The sequence below is a fragment of the Bacidia gigantensis genome, assembly GCF_019456465.1.
Source record: "Bacidia gigantensis strain McMullin 20006 chromosome Unknown contig_255, whole genome shotgun sequence".
NCBI classification, from domain to species: domain Eukaryota; kingdom Fungi; phylum Ascomycota; class Lecanoromycetes; order Lecanorales; family Ramalinaceae; genus Bacidia; species Bacidia gigantensis.
Genome location: NW_025408605.1, coordinates 1,916,927 through 1,934,658, shown reverse-complemented (window position 1 = coordinate 1,934,658; position 17,732 = coordinate 1,916,927). Strand labels below are relative to the sequence as shown.

At 48.3% G+C, this 17,732-nt stretch overlaps 8 protein-coding genes across 8 annotated transcripts; all 8 read left to right on the top strand.

Moving 5' to 3' along the window:
• Window positions 1–132: 132 nt before the first annotated feature.
• KY384_007341 (uncharacterized protein) lies at window positions 133–2,520 on the top strand (the record flags this gene model as incomplete). The annotated part of the gene is made up of 3 exons (XM_044815832.1): window positions 133–642; window positions 1,800–2,165; window positions 2,212–2,520. 3 exons carry the CDS (start codon window positions 133–135, stop codon window positions 2,518–2,520), a joined length of 1,185 nt encoding a protein of 394 aa, XP_044667706.1.
• A 1,359-nt stretch (window positions 2,521–3,879) lies between these two features.
• KY384_007340 (uncharacterized protein) lies at window positions 3,880–4,865 on the top strand (the record flags this gene model as incomplete). The annotated part of the gene is made up of 2 exons (XM_044815831.1): window positions 3,880–4,581; window positions 4,764–4,865. 2 exons carry the CDS (start codon window positions 3,880–3,882, stop codon window positions 4,863–4,865), a joined length of 804 nt encoding a protein of 267 aa, XP_044667705.1.
• Window positions 4,866–5,072: 207 nt separating this feature from the next.
• Window positions 5,073–6,751, top strand: KY384_007339 (uncharacterized protein; the record flags this gene model as incomplete). Its single annotated transcript, XM_044815830.1, has 3 exons — window positions 5,073–5,100; window positions 5,145–5,740; window positions 6,104–6,751. 3 exons carry the CDS (start codon window positions 5,073–5,075, stop codon window positions 6,749–6,751), a joined length of 1,272 nt encoding a protein of 423 aa, XP_044667704.1.
• Window positions 6,752–6,969: 218 nt separating this feature from the next.
• KY384_007338 (uncharacterized protein) lies at window positions 6,970–7,584 on the top strand (the record flags this gene model as incomplete). Its single annotated transcript, XM_044815829.1, has 1 exon — window positions 6,970–7,584. One exon carries the CDS (start codon window positions 6,970–6,972, stop codon window positions 7,582–7,584), a length of 615 nt encoding a protein of 204 aa, XP_044667703.1.
• Window positions 7,585–9,824: 2,240 nt separating this feature from the next.
• Window positions 9,825–10,178, top strand: KY384_007337 (uncharacterized protein; the record flags this gene model as incomplete). Its single annotated transcript, XM_044815828.1, is given in 2 exon segments — window positions 9,825–10,046; window positions 10,062–10,178. 2 exon segments carry the CDS (start codon window positions 9,825–9,827, stop codon window positions 10,176–10,178), a joined length of 339 nt encoding a protein of 112 aa, XP_044667702.1.
• Window positions 10,179–10,501: 323 nt separating this feature from the next.
• KY384_007336 (uncharacterized protein) lies at window positions 10,502–11,218 on the top strand (the record flags this gene model as incomplete). Its single annotated transcript, XM_044815827.1, has 2 exons — window positions 10,502–11,160; window positions 11,212–11,218. The coding sequence occupies 2 exons, from the start codon at window positions 10,502–10,504 to the stop codon at window positions 11,216–11,218; spliced, it is 666 nt and encodes a 221-aa protein (XP_044667701.1).
• Window positions 11,219–11,855: 637 nt separating this feature from the next.
• Window positions 11,856–12,749, top strand: KY384_007335 (uncharacterized protein; the record flags this gene model as incomplete). Its single annotated transcript, XM_044815826.1, has 1 exon — window positions 11,856–12,749. The coding sequence occupies one exon, from the start codon at window positions 11,856–11,858 to the stop codon at window positions 12,747–12,749; it is 894 nt and encodes a 297-aa protein (XP_044667700.1).
• Window positions 12,750–14,139: 1,390 nt separating this feature from the next.
• Window positions 14,140–14,877, top strand: KY384_007334 (uncharacterized protein; the record flags this gene model as incomplete). Its single annotated transcript, XM_044815825.1, has 1 exon — window positions 14,140–14,877. One exon carries the CDS (start codon window positions 14,140–14,142, stop codon window positions 14,875–14,877), a length of 738 nt encoding a protein of 245 aa, XP_044667699.1.
• Between the last annotated feature and the right edge of the window lie 2,855 nt (window positions 14,878–17,732).

Below are 17,732 nucleotides of genomic sequence, written 5' to 3'. Positions count from 1 at the left end.
TGACGAACGTCTTTCACAATGCGCTATCCTCTTTCAGCGGTCGTCACTGCACCATCACGTCCAAAGGTATCCAAATTAGTGGCTCTTGGGAAGCCCAGAGTCTTGTTCTTCCTCATAGCGTCGACACTGTTTATGATGGTAACAAACGTGCCGATGATGTTCGTCGCAAAGTTTGCAACAGACATTGGGATGAAACCATCCGACCAGGCACTGGCTCTATCATTGGTATTTGGTGGGAGTATACTCAGCACTTTTGCTTCTGGCTGGCTTAGTGATCGAGGCTTCACGCAAGGAGTAATGGGTTTCGAAGCAATCCTGTCTTCAGCTATCCATTTCCTTCTGTTAGGGTTCTCCAAGGCCAAAGTGGCTGTGTTTACATATGCCATATGTATTGGAATCGTTGGTGGAGGTAAGCAATTGACCGTGAAGTTTGATCCCACTGACAGCCCAGGGTACGCAAATTCTATGATTGCTTTCTATGCTGAGGTATCGCAAGGTGACGGAGAACTCTTCACTGCTATACATAGCCTTTTCAGCTTCTTTAACGGCGCTGCCATCTTGTCAGTTGGACCACTTGGAACTTACCTACTCAGACTTTCACCAATTGTTGAGATGGAGGCATATGCGATAGGCAAATATAAGGTAAGGACTACATAGTTGAGTCCAAATGCAACTAACAGTGCACTATAGTATTTGGTCATATACGCAGGAACAATGACCATGACCACCGGCCTCTTGCTGCTAATACCCTTGCTCTATAAGTATGTTGGAGGACTATCTAGCAAACGAAAATCTCCAGATATGTCAGGAGGCAGCTGAAGCAGGCAGCATACATGCTTGACCCGTGTATGAGTCGGTCATTTTAATTGCAAGGTGTATAGACCCAACAGGAATTCGTTTGATAGCCACAGCTCGAGCATCGTATATCGATGACTTAAGTCGAAGGGTTTAGCTGAGCACGGGACTGTCCTCGCCCATTAAACAAGGCTCTGCCCATAAGTCCGAAGCTCCCCCTCGTCCACGCACAGACTTGGGAGCTATGGTGTGGTAGCTGTGAATATGTCCATCCAATCAAGATGATGGTATCTTCCTTGCCGCCTGTGAATGCCAAGCACCATCTGCAGGCTGGGAGGCTAGATCATGTCCGCACAAGAGTGTGCTATTTTTAGTGGTCGGCCCCTGGGGCAGCCTTCCGGGAGTGCTGCCTATTCCCGCTCAGTATTCCTTATCTTTTGATCTGAGATCTTGTGAACATAGCACGACAATGACAACAGGATCATTCCCTCTGGCCGCTGTCGAAGGGGCTCATGCCGAGACCCAAGTTGAGCTTCGAATCTACGATGACGCACCTAGTGCGAACGCAACAGATTGCGAACAAGACTTGAGTATCGTCAGTGACAAATTAAAGGTTTGTAGTGAGCGCTACGCGCGGGCGTCGTAAAATCCGCTCTAATCACTTACAGAGGCGGAATCACTCTCGTGCACGGTGGATGTAGTGTTACCCTCCCCGTAGATCGATTCCTTTGGATACTAATCTCGACATAGTAACATCGTTGGCAATTCAAAGACTGTAAATGAGGTATGAACGTTACACATGCTATATCTATTCAGGCATCTGGCTGAGCCGCGAAATAGAAGATTTCCAAAGAGCATCTAGGCGGACATTGCTGCTTGACAAACGAACGTCTATCTGAACGATTGCTAGGCGGGCCCATCAATACCGGGGATGATCGACAATGTGAGCTTCCCATAAAACAATGATAATCGCGACCTGAAGCTTTCTAGTCATATGGATCCAGTCGTCTGTCTGGTTTCTTGGTAAGCGAAAGCGACTATGGTCGTCGTTGCGTCAATCAACATTACGCTTGGTCATCTGCCTGCCAACCTCTCGGGATGCTGGTAAGAATCGAATCGCGCTATGCGTGAGGGACTTGGGCTTATTATACACCTATACATCAGGCACTTTGATCACTAATTTCACAGGATCGCTGAGTCTTGCCAAAGAGCTAAGTAGCACAGTTGAGAGCCTGATCATGGAAAGACAATCTCTCGGACAGCAACTATTCACAAACGTCTGGACATTGGCTTTTTTCATTATGAGAACGTTGACCGAAGAGCTCGATCCAGCGTTCGGCATGCTTGATCCAATCAATCCACACTCGATGGTCCGCCACCCGTTTCATCCTCAAATCTGCTTGCTGACGAAGTTAGCGCTCTCCTTTACCCGACTTCCAGGACTTGCCATCTCTACTGGAGAAATCAAACAACTTAGCGCGGATTGATCGATACCTTGCTAGCCTGGAAGAGTCAGTCTCGTTCCTCGCCGCTGCTAGACAGTCGCTTTCTCAAGCACCAACGACCTCGCAACCTATTCTCAGCCTTGATTCATTGGCTGACTTCGAAACCGCCCGAGCAAGAGAGAGACTACTGCACCAACAGAAGCTTTGTCGCACCTATGTGAAGCAGTATGAGGCATTGACGCAGATGGTAATATTACAAAATGATATTCTTGAAGAGTAAGACGTTCTAATTCGAGGTTTCAGGTAATATCGAGTACAACGACGCAAATAATGCAGAGGATTGAAGCAGGTCGTGGGATGGCAGAGCAGTTGGCCAAAATCGGCACTTTTCTGGCCGCACTAGCAACCATTGCTGCTCCCATGGGCCTTCTAACAAGTTTCTTTGGCATGAATGTCCAAGAACTGAATCCACAATCGAACAGGACGCTTTTCGACTTCTGGCAACTCGGCCTTCCTATGTTATTAATAACCACGACATGTGTCGTCTCCGTAATGCTGCGAATGTACAGGCGATAACAAACTGGTCTCGAGACGAAGTAGAGCTGCATCTAACGTGAATTGTTTCAGTATCTATACACGCCACGTTGCTAGTACAAGGGCAGATCGTGTGATCTTTGACAATGACCCGTTACACGAGACATGCTACCTCAGCTCAGGCCGATAATGATCAGCGTTGAAGAAAGCTGGCAGTCCCCCTCTGGACAGATACTGGGAGATGATTGTTGAATGGCGCGACTGACTTAAGTGGGAGACTCATTGGATTGCTTGTGTCCTCCTGGACAGGTACATGAGTTCCATAAAGCATCTATAGGCGTCGCTTTACCGCGCAGTGGCATTTCCGGGTGTCAACCAGCGGTGCAGAAGTAAGAACTCACTCTGATGGAGGCTCTTCTCGCTTCAATATCCGTGTGAACGCCTACGAGCTTTAATTCTCGAGCCTATGACAATTCTTCAGAGAGCTCGTGGAAATGCATAGCGCCAACACTTCGCGTCTATGCAAGTACTCTTAAGACTTCTAATATCAAGATCTCGAAGCTAGACTTATAGGGGCGGCTGAGGGTTGGTCGGTCAGAACGTGGCCACGCCAAATAGAATTTAAGCGGGGTGTTTTAGGGACCTACCCTAGAGAGCTCCCTATAAGCCGGTTATCCTAGGCCACCAACCCCCTGTTTTGCCCCTACAAATTTGGCGCGGCCACGTTCAGACTGAATAACCCTCGGGCGACGTAGGATCGGCCTAATTCTGAGGCCAAGCCCTTATAACCTTTCAAGTCCCCTTGGGGACCAAAATGATAGAAAATTCTGCCTAACGAAATATCAATGCATATATTTACAATGGTAGAATAAATAGAAAGTTTAATTAAAATCCCATTCATTGACCTACAGTCATATATGTCTTGAACTCAGAATATGCAATTATTATGGTACCCGCCAAGCCTTTCAGGCAGCAGGATGATCCGCTTCTAATCCTTCCATCCTCTTGACGGCTATGGTAATCTCTCAAGCAACATCCCCGCTCTCCTTCCTTAACGTCAGGATTCAATACTTTTGCACCGCTCGACCTTCCTAATTCAATCATCATGGACAACTTACCCCTCGAACTCTTCGAGCAGATCATACTCTGCTTGACCTTTGGCCCGGAGATTCAGTCAAGCTGTACCGACCTCCTCGCCCTCTCCCTAACAGACCATCGCTATCATGCCATAACAGCACCCTACCTGGCGGCCCAACTTGACGCAATCCTCAACTCCACGGATCGCCCACCATGGGTCGTCTTTCCCGAGGTGGTCACCAAAGCATTGCCCTTTCCCCCAAACAGAAGAGAAGTGGTGAGGACGATGAACGAATACATGGACAGCATCCTCTCGCCATTTTCATGCCATGTGCCACCCAAAATGGCGCCTGGCTTCCAGGCTTGGGCTTTCCGTAAGACTGCGCCACGGGAGCCATACCTTTTGCCTTGCGCGAAGAATGGCTTTCGCTGGGTCTCACCGCAGGCCCATGAGAGAGCCTTTTGGACCGTCGAAGATTGTAAGCGTAGCGAAGTTGAAGGTAATTGGATCGAAGGTATCTCGCAGCATGATTTGGATTCTAATCAGCCTGCGGAAGCTATGTGCATCGAGTACAAGAAGACAGCTAGTACAATTGATGTGACGCTTAGGTATCTGGAAGAGTTGAATGCGATTGAGCTGAGTGTGAAGGAGATGGACGGGAGGGTTCTGGGGCAGGAGAAGGAATGGTGGAAATGTGATCTTCGCCGCCGTCGTCAAGAGTTCGACATTGTACCGAAGAAGCAATCATGCTGCTGAGGAATGCACAGAGCGATTGCTGCATATCGCGGGCTCTTGTTGAGCATTCTCAACAATCGACCTTTTCTCAGGTCATAGGAAAGCTCATCAAGGTTATGTACTCACTAATACTTATCTCATGGCATCACACCACCAGTCTGCCTAAATATTTTAAGGGAGTTGACGCACTCGCCTACTCAAGACTCGAATTCACAGGGGACTCTCCAGTGAAATTAAATAGTCAGCTTGGTCAGACGGGAAGGAATAATGTCTTATGAAGGTCTCAGAATTACGCATATTTGATCCTGATGCACGTTATTTGACCCCATGCAGTTCTGAGACTGAAACCCCCCTCGGCCTGGCTTACCTCGAGCGCCACCTCCACTGTTTCAACCTTCTTGACAGTCTTCCCCGGCGATGACCCCTCTCTCTCACGTATCGACAGCTTCGAAATCATCAAGCTAATAACCTAGTATTAAATCATCATGCCTAAGACATTGGGTTCGGACAGGCGTAAGAAGGCCAGAAGGCCAGATCTTCCCATTCTGGTCCAATAGATAATCTACAACTCGAGCTCCTTGAGCAGGTCCTCCTGTACTTGGACACGGATGACATGTACCTAAGCTGCGAGGACCTCTTCGCATTTTCTTTAACGAACCGTTACTACAATCAGATCACTACACCATATCTTACAACCCGACTCAATATAGTCATTAAACGTATCACGAATCCACCGTGGATAGTTTTCCCCGACGCTATCATCAGCGGAGTCCCTTTCCCACCGCATCATCTCCAGATCCTTATACAAATGAGCGACTACATCGACAGCATACTCTGCCCAGACTTTACTCCTAACGTACCAGTCCAATTTCAGACCTGGGTCTTCCGCAAAACCGCACCCCAGGGGCCATATCTCTTGCCTTGCGAGGACCCTAATGATTTCCGCTGGATGTGCCACCTGACGTACAAGACCAAATTTGATATCTTGAACAGATACATGTCCGACAAGGGGAGAAAAGGGTGGATCGAGGGTATGCCGAAGAAGAGTATTCTCCCACACGACTTCACAGCAGCCATGTGCATTGAGTTGAAAGAGGAGGCTAAGTCGACGAACTTTGTACTCAGATATCGTAAGGATCTGAATGCAATCGAAGTGAGCACAAGAGGAGCGCATAAGGATTTTGAAAGATAGGCTTCGGCGAGGAGGAGGTACAATCTTCGTCGTTGACATCTATCTCGAGGCTGGTTAGCACGCTATCAAGATCCAAGACATCGTTGGCTGCATATCGCAGAGTCACCTCCAGTTTCCGAGGCTATTCGCTGTTCTATCAGACGAGGCCTCGGATCATCGGACCCCTCTCATTGTTCAAGATTAGAGTGGGCAGCGTCATAGGCATCACCGACCAGAAAGTTTAGGCGAGACCCCACTATCACATTCCCGCTTCAGCCAATATTTTCTCTTTCCACCCATCTTCACCACAGCATGGATCGTCTACCTCCTGAAATCCACACACAGATACTTCACGATCTTCAGACTCTCTATGACCCAGCTATGGCTGACGATATCTTTCAACTAGCCGACGACCTGTTTGCCTTATCGACCGCCAATCGCCGCTGCTGGAAATTCACAGCGCCTTATCTCTCCGAATTCCTCGACACGATGATCTTCGATATCTGTGTAGGCTACCCACCGTGGTTCAAACCCACTATTCCACAGAGTAGCAAGGCTGCAGTCAACCAATTGTACGAATTCGTCTCCAAGATTCATGCGTTACCCCAACGATTCCGATCCTGGGCGGTGCGAAAGACAGCGCCCACCGAACCTTTCCACTTACCGGCTACGAGACCAGATGAGCTTCTCTTCACTTTCCAAGGCTCGGGTCGCTGGACTAGTGTGCTTTATAAAGGTGCAAAGACAGGTAGTGGCGAGCAGAATGCTTTGGGTTACCAGCTGTTGCTCAGGGACATTATTTGGCAGGGCTATCTGGCTGAGGCTAGCTGGGAATTATGCTCGCAATTGGAGGCGGTTTGCAATGTACTGATGATCAAGACCAGAGGGAAGGGAACAGAGCAACAGCTTATTGTATCGACTGTCGAGACTGATGAGAAATTTGCCGAGGACCACGTGGTGACAGAGGTTGGGGAAGTGGATATTATCAACTGAGGCAAGCCATTAACCTACTAACAAATCGCGGAATTGATTGAAATGATTTTCACGTCGCACATGAATTCATACAAGGATGTTCAACGGAAGTTCATTGCTCGGTAGTACATACTAGTCCTGCACATGGAGCGCCCAGTGCTGTCCTACTCCGTCATAATCTATATCATAGCTTCTCTCACATCTGAATCAGTTCTACAATTCTCACGACTTCAACCATCATGGACCGCCTATCCATGGAATTGCATTTGAAAATCATCACCGATCTTTGTACTTCGGAATACGCATGTTGTTTCGACCTCCTTCACCTGGCCGAGACCAGCAGATATTTCCACAGACTGGCATGCCCTATTTTCCTAAAGACTTTGTGCAAGCTATTACGGGCAAAGATCAAGCCAGGTACTTGGGCTCCCAAAACCACGAGTGACTCTCGCATTCCACAAGATGCATCAGTCCTTGTACGAGATACCCTGAGCTTGATCTTTTACAGGTCTGCCTTCAAAGAAATTCCACAGCTCTTCCGCCCACTTGCCGTTCAGCTCACAGGGCCGAAAGAACCCCTAATCGCCTATCATCCCGACTGGAAAGGCCGACTATTCATAGACATAAAGGGACCTTATCATCCAGAGCCACCCATCTATGCATGCGCAAAAGATCTTGTGGCGTGTTGCGCGGAGTTCACTTTGAAGCGCGATGTGGAAGGGGGTATTGTTATGTTCTCGACAAAGCAGATTGATAAGAAGATTGAAAGGGAGAAACAGAAAGCTAAGAAGTTGGCTAAGAAGGAAAGGCTAAGGGGCTCAAAGAGACCGCGCAAAGAGGCTAAGGATCAATGAGTAAAATCATGGGATACGTTGGAATGTACGATACTGTACCCGAGTTCACCGACTGATGGGCACGGATGACGATAGTGGAGTTGGGAATGTCACACGTCTTTGAACAATTGACGTACTTGACCAAATGCCCGCTTTAATGACGAATCAGTCAGCTTGATGATCCGCTCAGCTACTTGTTTATTAAGCTATCTTGTCTACCAATCTATTGCTGCTCTTGGTGGAGCAAGGGTAGTTCTGGGCAATCTTACCTGATTAGTCTTTAGAGGTTATTTAACGTTTTTATATTATACTTGCTTTAAAGCCTTACAATGCTATTAAAGGACCTTGTTATCGATAGGCTAAAACAATATGCAGGTGATTGACCCCATCGTCGCTAGATTCGGCTACTACTTAATCTTTAAAGAAGTTTTAATTTGAGCACTCTTTGTAAGTATATTGTATTTACAAGGGCACTTAAAAGCAGCACTATCTAGATGGCGGAGAAGACGCTTATCTACCAACGAGACGCTCATTGATCAATGGTGTCTTATTAATCATTAAGATAGACCTTTAGTTAATAAGCGTGGGCTGTTTTGTCAATTAGACCAATTGGTCAAAGAGGTGTGACAGGTGTCACAATGCCCATTAAAAACTCCATTTGCATTCACATCAACACTCGTCACGTGAACAAGGCATATTAAAACGTGTTACCGCCTGACAAGGTTAGCGGCATCTTTATTCATTGTTTGCTCGTAAAAATCTGGGTCACTTAAACCTCGTTGTTCCACACCTCCTTACTAACTTCCATCCTACAACCTAACAGCACCAAACATGGAACGTCTAGCAACGGAGACTCACTTGCAAATCATCGACTATCTTCGTACATCAGAGTATGATTGTTGTTTCGACATCCTCAACTTAGCTGTGACCAGTCGATACTTTCACAGACTAACGATCCCAATTTTCACGAAGACCCTCCGTATGATCTTGAAGGAGAAGGTCGATCCATCTCCTTGGTCTTCTTCCGTATTTCCAGGATCTCCACCAGACTCTGGTGCTCATCCGCTTTACTTTCATTGTCGGTTAAAAGGATTACCACTTACCTGGCCATTTTCTGCACCATCCAGACCCATATTTGTGCCCCCAGAATTAGGCCGCCCGGAACCGGCTCTTGACTTACTTCACCACTTTTTCACACTAAAACAAATCCCTGAGCGTTTTCGCCCTCTGGCTCTCCAAATGACAGCTCCCAGGGAATCCTACAAACTCGTCTACCCCACTGGGCTTGAAGGTTTCCGTCTTGATCGTATTGAATACACCAGACTGCGCTTTCTGGAGACTTTCGAGCACAAGATCCATCTCGAAGGAGGCAAGGTAGAGGGTCTGCAAGACGCAGCCACCTTTGACTCGCGTGGGGTACTGGGTGATCCCATGATCCAGATCATATTCGAGCTGAAGATCAATTTCCCTCATCTCACTTACAGATGTCATGATGATCCACACGTTCTGACTATTTCGGCAAGAAAGAAACACTAGAGGATCGAGAGGGAGAAGCAGGAAGCTACAAAGATAGCAGACATGCAAATGCATATGAAAATGCGGAGGGCTCCCAGAATGATTACTGAGCATTAAGCAAGATCGGAGATCTTAAAAAGAGGTTGTGATTATTCATTCCAACTTTCTGTCTGCTAAATACGAGAGGATGGGAATGGCTCAAGTACAAGGGAAGAAGTGAATATAGTATGTCACAGGTGTGTTACAACCCTTAAGAAGGTTAGCAGAAAATTTGCCACCCCCTCCCCCAAATGTCTCTTCAACACCTGCCTATTCTTATCCTTACTCTTTACGACCCTTTTCAGATACCCAATGTTCATGACTTGATGAACCATGGATCGACTAGCAACAGAGATCCACGTTCATATCATCCGCCAGTTACCAATTGACTCTCCCCTCGATTATTTAAATCTCTGCCTTACAAATCATTACTACCATGACCTTACGATACCCCGACTTTCTCAGAGCCTGAAATTCTTTCTCGAGAAGCGCTGGTGCCTACCTCCATGGATGACTTTTACAGCAGATGATGGGCCAGATGCGCATCAAATCGCAGAACAGATGCAGTCATTTGTCGGAAATTTGACGATCAAGCTAGCTCCGGGTCTCCTGCGTTGGGCCCTCCGTTTCACAGCGCCAAAGGAAGCATATGAACTCCCAAGTCCTCCCCCACGACACCAGATGCAATTTTCCAGCAATCTACGAGTATGACCAGGCAACAATACGATGCGGCAGAGAATATGCATCGAGCAATGGACGCCATTGACGGGTGCAGAGGTCGAAAGCGTTCATGGGTGGATCGTCACAAATGGAAGGAACTGAAAGACTTGAAATGGCTAGAAGACCCGAGAGTCAGTTTGTGTATTGAATACAAAGCGATCTTTCCAGATGTCATACTGAGTATGGATAAAGAGAGGGATGTTCTGACCGTAAGTACGAAGCAGATCAATCAAGGAATCCCGTATGTACAGGGGATTGGAGAGAGAATCCGAGGGAGGAAGAGGGGTAAGCAAATCATTTGGGGAATGATTGAAGACGTGGGAAGCGAGGAAGGCTCGTAAAGCCGGCAAGATCACTCAAGACTATCATAAGATGACGCAGCAAACATAAGATCTGCTAAGCGTACGGTGGAAACTTTGGCGAGAGCTAGCCAAATTTGAATGCAGAGTTTTTATGGCGTACTTATAATCATGCTGATGGATCTGGCTTTGTACCACAACACTGAGCTTAGCATGTCACACAATATCTCCCTCGACCCCAGTTAGCCGCCTCCTTTCTCACAACCTTTTTCGTGACATTTCGAATCCGTAAGTGTCAACACCCTCATTATCCCACAGCTCTCTACCCGTCCTTCAAATTCCTCTGACCTGAAGTGTCATCAGCCATGGAGCGACTACCTACTGAGCTCCATGTCCAAATCATCGGCCATCTTCGAGAAGAAACGATACTCAATACCTGCTTCGATCTCCTGCATTTTCGCCTGACGAGCCACTATTTCGGCGAAGTCGCCACTCCATCCCTTCATCAAGCTCTACATGAATGGCTTGGCGCGTCTGAATGTCTGCCGCCCTGGTTGGATCCTACCCTTGACGCTCGCCCTACCATTACAGCCATCTTAAAAAGCCTACACTTCTTCACACAGACAATCAAGGTACTTCCCCCAAGAACTCAGTGCTGGGCCTTTCGTTACACAGCACCTAAGGAGCCTTACACCATCTCACGACTCCAACAGGAGAAGAGAGGTACCGTAGAGCGTTTAGTGCAAAAGCTCCTCGAATACGAGACGTTCATCGAAGCAAGTGCAGTAGTTGATTTGTATAAGAACCGCAAAATCAAGTGGATAGACAATTGTGGGAGGTCTGAAGTAATGAAAAAGGGATACCTAAGGGATACTAGAGTCGCGGCAGGTATAGAATACAAGGCGATGTTCCAAGATATTACGCTGAGTATGGACTGTGAGAAGGATCTTTTGATCATAAGTACAGAGGAAATGAACCAGAGGATCGCTGCGGAAAAGGCTAAGAATCAAAGAGATGAAGAGGGGTAAGACTATGAAGAAGTCTGGGGAATGAGATGAGATTCGGTATGAGCCAGGTCGTAGAAGAGGAAACTCTCCCCACATACACACCAATACTCATCAATCAATCCGTTGAATCGAATTCCCAAGTCTCCTGTGTGTATCTGTGTGCTTTCCTCTCAGCAAAGTCTCATAGTGCCGTGAGTTACGTCTTGTGGTTGGCCTCAGCATTCTGTGATGGAAAGTGTCGAAAAATGAGGTCCCTGGGCACTCCACTTTCAGGGCTGCCCTAGGCGGGGGAGCCCTAAAACCCGCAGCCTAGGGTGGCAATTAGGAGCCGCGTTTTCCTACGTGACGCGTCAATCCATTCCCCTACACCTGCATCAACAAACCGATGTCCAATCTGATGGAAATCGATAGTGCAAGCGCTCGTCGACGAGCCATCCATTGAACTGATTGATGAGCTTTGAACAACTCCTCACTCTGGAATAACCCAGATTGCGAACTTTTCCTCCCATATTCCAAGCATTCTCTGCGCACCCCAAATCGACAGCGTGTACCGACTCGGGACTTCCTAAAAACGGTTTCGTCTTACGATTGATCAATCGACTCGTCTTCATTCGGTGTATGGTAGTATTTGATCGCAATAAAAAATCAGACGACACCTTTCGCCCCTAGAGCCACTTCACGCAGATGTACGGCGGGTGAAGATTCAAAGATCATGGAGACGTTGCCAATCGAGATTCAGCTCCTAGTCATCCACGCCCTTGATGATGGTCAAAAAGATAATCTGATCGATTTTGAGGGGCAGTCCAAAGATTTTGTTCCTTTACTTTGCTCCGACTATCAATCAGGAACGAGCCTGTTTTGTGCTGTAAAACCTTCCCCTAATCTCCAGGACCTCCTATCCATCGGTCTTGTCAATCATTATTTCAACGTCTTAGTGCACTCGGCACTTAAGCAGAAGATCGAACGTATTGGTGGCTTCGATATAATCACTCATCCCCCGTGGAGCATTACCTATACACAGTCTCAGATGGCATCAGTAGCGCCACAACCAAAGGAAATTTTGCATAGACTCAACACCTACATTCACGATATGAGACACCTGGGATGCATGCAAACGTACAGACCCTGGCTTTTCGAACGAACACGACCAGCTCAACCCTTTCCAATACCTCGACTCCCCAAGAACGAGAGATTTGATCCCAGCAAACTGAGCCCGTGTACTTCAGCCGTTTCAAAATGCAAACATATCAATATGGGCGTGGACTGGATCATTGGCATCCCGCAGAATCGTCTGCTGGGTAACGGGCTCCTGGAAGATGTGACCATAGTTGCTTGCATTGAGCTTAAGGCTTTGTGGGGTGAGATCACACTGACGTATGATCGGAATGTTGACGCCATTGTTGTTTCCACAAGAGATATTGATTCGGAGCTTTCGAGGGAGAAGCAGAAGTTCGCAAGGGAAAGGCAAAGAATTGCAAGGGAGGAGAAAAAGAGGCTTGCGATGGAGAAGAAACAGAGGCTTGCGACGGAGAGGAAGGAGATGGTCGCGAAGCGAAAGAAGGAGAAGGTTGCGAAGCAGAAGAAAGAGAAGACCGCGAAGGGGTAGCATGTAGGTGCGAGTGATGAAAGCCCAACCGGCTAGAGATGACGGTGAAAAGATCACTATCACGACTCGCTGAAGGATGTATCGGCATCGACGAGAACTCATCTGACAAAGTCAATTATGTAAGGCAAAGGGGAAGGATTTTGACACTAATAAATTCAAGGAGACAGGGAAAGAAGACTCGACAGCTATCGTCAACGCTCCACGCTTGTGAGCTTTACTGATTTGAAACGCCTGCTTGTAACATGCTCAGATGGTTTCATGTTGAACTTTGAGAGTGATTTGATAACATTCTTATTCTTCATGAGATGGGAAATAGGTCTCTAAGAGTAAGAGGCGGGGTGAGTATATCCCCAGAAAGCTCTATCATGTATCGAGATGAAAATAGAATTGAATACCCCAAACTCACGTCTCTCGCGCTGACTTTCCATCAAAACCTCCTGTTCGTGCATGATTCTCCGTGATATATGAGAACTAATGCGGCTCAGTTTGCTGTCCCCTAAAGCTCGGCAAACCTAGGAGGAATCGTGACTTTGAGAATTGGCGTAATGGTAGCGCGTCCATCGTGGTATCACATTTAGAGCGCTTTACATCATAGTGGCACTGAGACCTAAGGGGCTTCTCGCGCCCTGACTGCCCCTTGATACTTTGTTTGCCGTTGTTCGAACAAAGAAACAGAGATTTTCAAGATGAGACTTTTCTTCTCGGCGCATCAAAGATGACAGAACACAGTCATCACTTATAGCCCTCATGGAGTAGATACAAAGCTGGGAACGCCTGAACATGTAAGGTCTTTTATCTAGGAGGTGTTGTGCTCTGCTGGTAATGCAAGCAATATGCCAATGACAGCAAATTGTTGAAAGCACTGCAGATAAAGAAACCGCTGATGGTCGAAGCTCGATTTTATTCAATATGCTGCTCGACTGCATCAGCGACCTCGAGTGGTGCAGCACTCATGCATACATGCCCGACATCACTTATCGTGACAGCTCAGATCCAGAGTGCCCAGCACCAACTCCCCGCCCGTCAGGTCTTTGTTCAGAACCTTTACCATAACAGCTACAGTCTCATGGAGACATTGCCATTGTTCTCCTGGGCCTCGTATTTACGAGGGACGACACAATGAGATTGTATTGTGCCGCTTCAATGTTCCAACCCTAGATGAGGGCAGTGCACAATGCTCGCGAAGGTGGTATATCAAGCTCCTCGTGCTCCGCTCCTCGATTCTGCTCTTTTCTCCCTCACATACACAACATCATCATATTTACGCCTAATACTACAATTGCCACCACTGCCGCCGGCTTTCAACCTACACAATTTAATACAACAACCCTCAAGCAACACTAAATAAATATTCACAATCACCAAACAACAAACAGCCAGAGCTTTGACGATGGGGTCAAAAATGTCGAAACCCGGCCGGGGAGGTAACCCTCTCCTTGCGGCCCGTGTACGAAAGCCGACACCTTATAAGTCGCCGTCAAGAAATAGACCGCCATACTCTACACCAAACAGCCCTTCTCCTGTCAACCTCACACGAACGACTCTTCAGGTCGCAACCTCACTCCACCTCGGCCAATCCGTCCGGTCGACCCTCCTCCCTCTGACGCCTCCCCAGCGGGCTCGAGTTCGCTGCGCCATTCACATTCATCATCCGACCCTCCTTGACTACTGGCCAAGCGAGCAGACACTTGCATTCTGGGAGTACGAGAGATGTGAAGAGGAGAGAAGGGAGCAGGGCCGACGATGGGAAGAGGAATTTAGTCGAGACATAAACACTTTAGGTTTGACAGAAGCCATGAGGAGAAGAGAAGAGCAGTACAGAGAAACGCCGCGGGCGCGGGCAACGGGTTTGGATAAGGAGTTGCCCCAGATACCAGAGTCCGCACACCTGCCCAGCGCAGGCCTCAAGAGGACCAACGCAATTCGAAGCATAACAGGAACCCTCCACGCCCAGCCCGGTCAACAGGCGCACATAACAAGCATTGGGTTGCATCGAACAAACACGCCCAGACTTCGCCCTGGACACAGTGGCGTGCTGCGTGTAGTAAATCCAGATGAGACCGAGTCGCCGGAGCCGAGATTGCCTTCGTTGCCGGAGCGGACGAGTGGGAGTGGTTTCTGGTTCTGATTTAGACGTTGATGCATGGGGGCAAAGAGGGTGGGAAGTAGGGGGGTGGAGGGGGGTGGAGGGGGATGGAGGACGTTGAGCAAGAAAATAGCTCCGTCTGACATACTGAAGGGGATGATGGATGATGTTGAGCTGTCAACTGCTCCGTCTGATATCCCTCCAAAATCCGATTCGAGTTGATGGAGGGCGTTGAGCAAGAAAATGGCTCCGTCTGGTATCAAGAGTTCCTTCGATTCAAGGTAGATATTTTGATGGTATGTGACGTTGAGCTAGAAAAATGCTCCGTTGCTTTTTTATATTTTGACAGAAAAGTGCTGCGACGATAGTTTTGGTCGTGGTGAAAATGAATATTACAAGATTTGACTTTCTTGATATTGCTGAAAGTGCTTATTGTCCATCTTGAGGTGCTTTCTGACTTACTTGCTTCTGAGAAAATGTCCATAGATGCAGATCGGCTTGTCTTGAAGGTTTTCCCTTGTACCCACGGTCAACATCCCAGCCGTTTCCTCTCTACATTGTGCAAGGACAAGTTGGAACAGATTTTGGTTAGTGCTACGATGCTCAGCACTAAGAGTATCGTGCAATAATCAATGAATACTTGGAATAACGTCAACATACCTATGCTTTAACGGGGAATTTCTGATGGATCCTTAAGATGAGCAATGGACTCAGGTGGACAAAGCGGCTACCCAGACTTGGACCTCGCTCAGTGATCTCATGGCTTCTGAAGCACCACATACAGGAAGCACTGTTTCTACGTTAAGATCCTCGTGTTTCAGCGTGGCATGTCCAAATGTTATACTTCTACCACACACGGTACAACTCAATAAAGAACCCACTGCCGACCAATATGACGCTGTCTGCTGGCTTTAACCTTTCGACCAAAGCAACGCAGACATTCAGTGACTACGGACAAAATGTCGTTACATTTTCCCTTGACTCAATATCACAAATCCAAAAGCCAGGGCAAAGTGCGTTGCATCCCCCGCATCTTCCCCAGCTAAAAAACCATCAAAATAGCCCATCCCTCCTCACAGCAATCTCCACCTCGCATCCACATCACCTAGCCGTCAACGCAACAGTCTCATTCCCTCCCACCCCACTCCACCCCCCCCCCTCCACCCCCTCCCCTTTAACCGGCGGCACACCCACCAACCCCGCTCTAAACGCCACGCCCTTATCCCGTGCAAACATAACATCGACATCAAAACTGGGCACGACGCGCTGATCCGTCCACAAGCCCACGAACGCGCGGACCTCCCTCAGTATAGTCGCCATATCCTGCCAGGTGAGCTGTATGGTGGGTGATTGCGGCACGATGCCGAAGCGCAGGCGTGAGTTCGTGCGAAGGATGTACAGGCTTTCGATCCAGGGGAAGAGGTGGGGGGGGAAGATGGGGAAGGGGAGGGGGAGGGGGAGGCTGCTGTTGGTGGAGGAGGGCGGGGGGAGAGGGACTGGGGGGGTTGTTAGGGGAGAGGGCGGGGGAGGTCGGAGGGGAGGAAGGGGAGGAGGGGAGGGAGGAGGGGAGGAAGGGGAGGAGGGGAGGTCGGAGGGGAGGAAGGGGAGGAGGGGAGGGGAGGGGAAAGGAGGGGGGATGTACCTGCAGGTATAAAGTGTCCAAGGCTTTGTAGAATAAATCTTGCACGTCCTGGGGTTCGTTTGAGTCGCGGTAGTTGTAGGCTCGGAAGCGAAGGCGCCGTTCCTGACTTGTCCAGTAATAGGGGTTTGGGGGTGCTGAAAGCGAGGGGGAGGTTTGAGTTTGATTTTCTGATTGTTGCAAAGTGTCGGTGGTGTTCAAGGCTCCTCCTGTCGGGTCTTGTTGTGCGCAAATGCTGATGGGGAATAGTGTTGTAATGGATGATATGAGAAGCAGCCACGACGGCATGATGGCTTGGTGACTTCTCCCTGTTAGAGAGGAGACTTGTGGGCGAATTCAGGGTCTTCTACTGACTTGGAAATGATACAAAGGATGAAGCCATTGGTATGATTGTGGATTAAAGGCGCTTTTGTGGAGGTTGATCTGAGCGTCGAAGTCATCCTGAGACTCAGAAATTTCCAAGCGCTGATTAAGACAAAAAGTCTCCACAATGAAATTTAGCTGTCTTGGATTTTCCAGCGGTAGCTGGAAGAAGGCAGGTGTCTCTTTTCCTGTGTTGGTATGCATCCTGGAAATTATTTCTGATTCGTGTGAAGTATCTCATCTCAGAAATACAGTCTCTTCTTCCTCAGCGTGCCATCTTTTCCATCTCCCACGTCTTGGACCATACAAAAAGCGACATTTCCGACCATCTCGTTCGATCGTGTATCTGTCACCTGTGCTCTGGTGTTCGCTAGGAAACCTCACCCTTTGCACTCAACCTAAGGTAATGCCAGCTCCTGGGCGAGGAAAGTGCGGGCTGTCTCTCGCTCAAAGTCGAAACGTAACCAAGCATATCCGGTGCCTTTGCCATCCGAGAGCAAAGGTGAAGAGGACGCAGGTCTGAAGTATCAGCGTGATCGCTAAAAAGAGAATAGCTCGCCACTCGCTGACGTGGTATTGCGACTTTTCATGTATGGTGAGGGTAATTGCTGTAGTGTTTGCCATTGGCACAACTCCAGGAGTGGGGTCACCAGGCCAGAGAAATCAGCAGCGAAACCCTGAACGATACCTACCGAAAGGAGTTGTGTCCGCCAGATAATGTTGAGGACCGTAGTCAGTCGTTTAGAAAAGACTGTTCCAGAGGTAATCCAAGAATCTGAACCTGAGACCTGGTAGTAGGCAGCCAATGGCGCCGTCGATCCGATAAAGTACTCCGCGACGGACTCAAATGGCCGGACAAACCGAACCCCGGCGCTCCTGATGTGAAATTTAATAG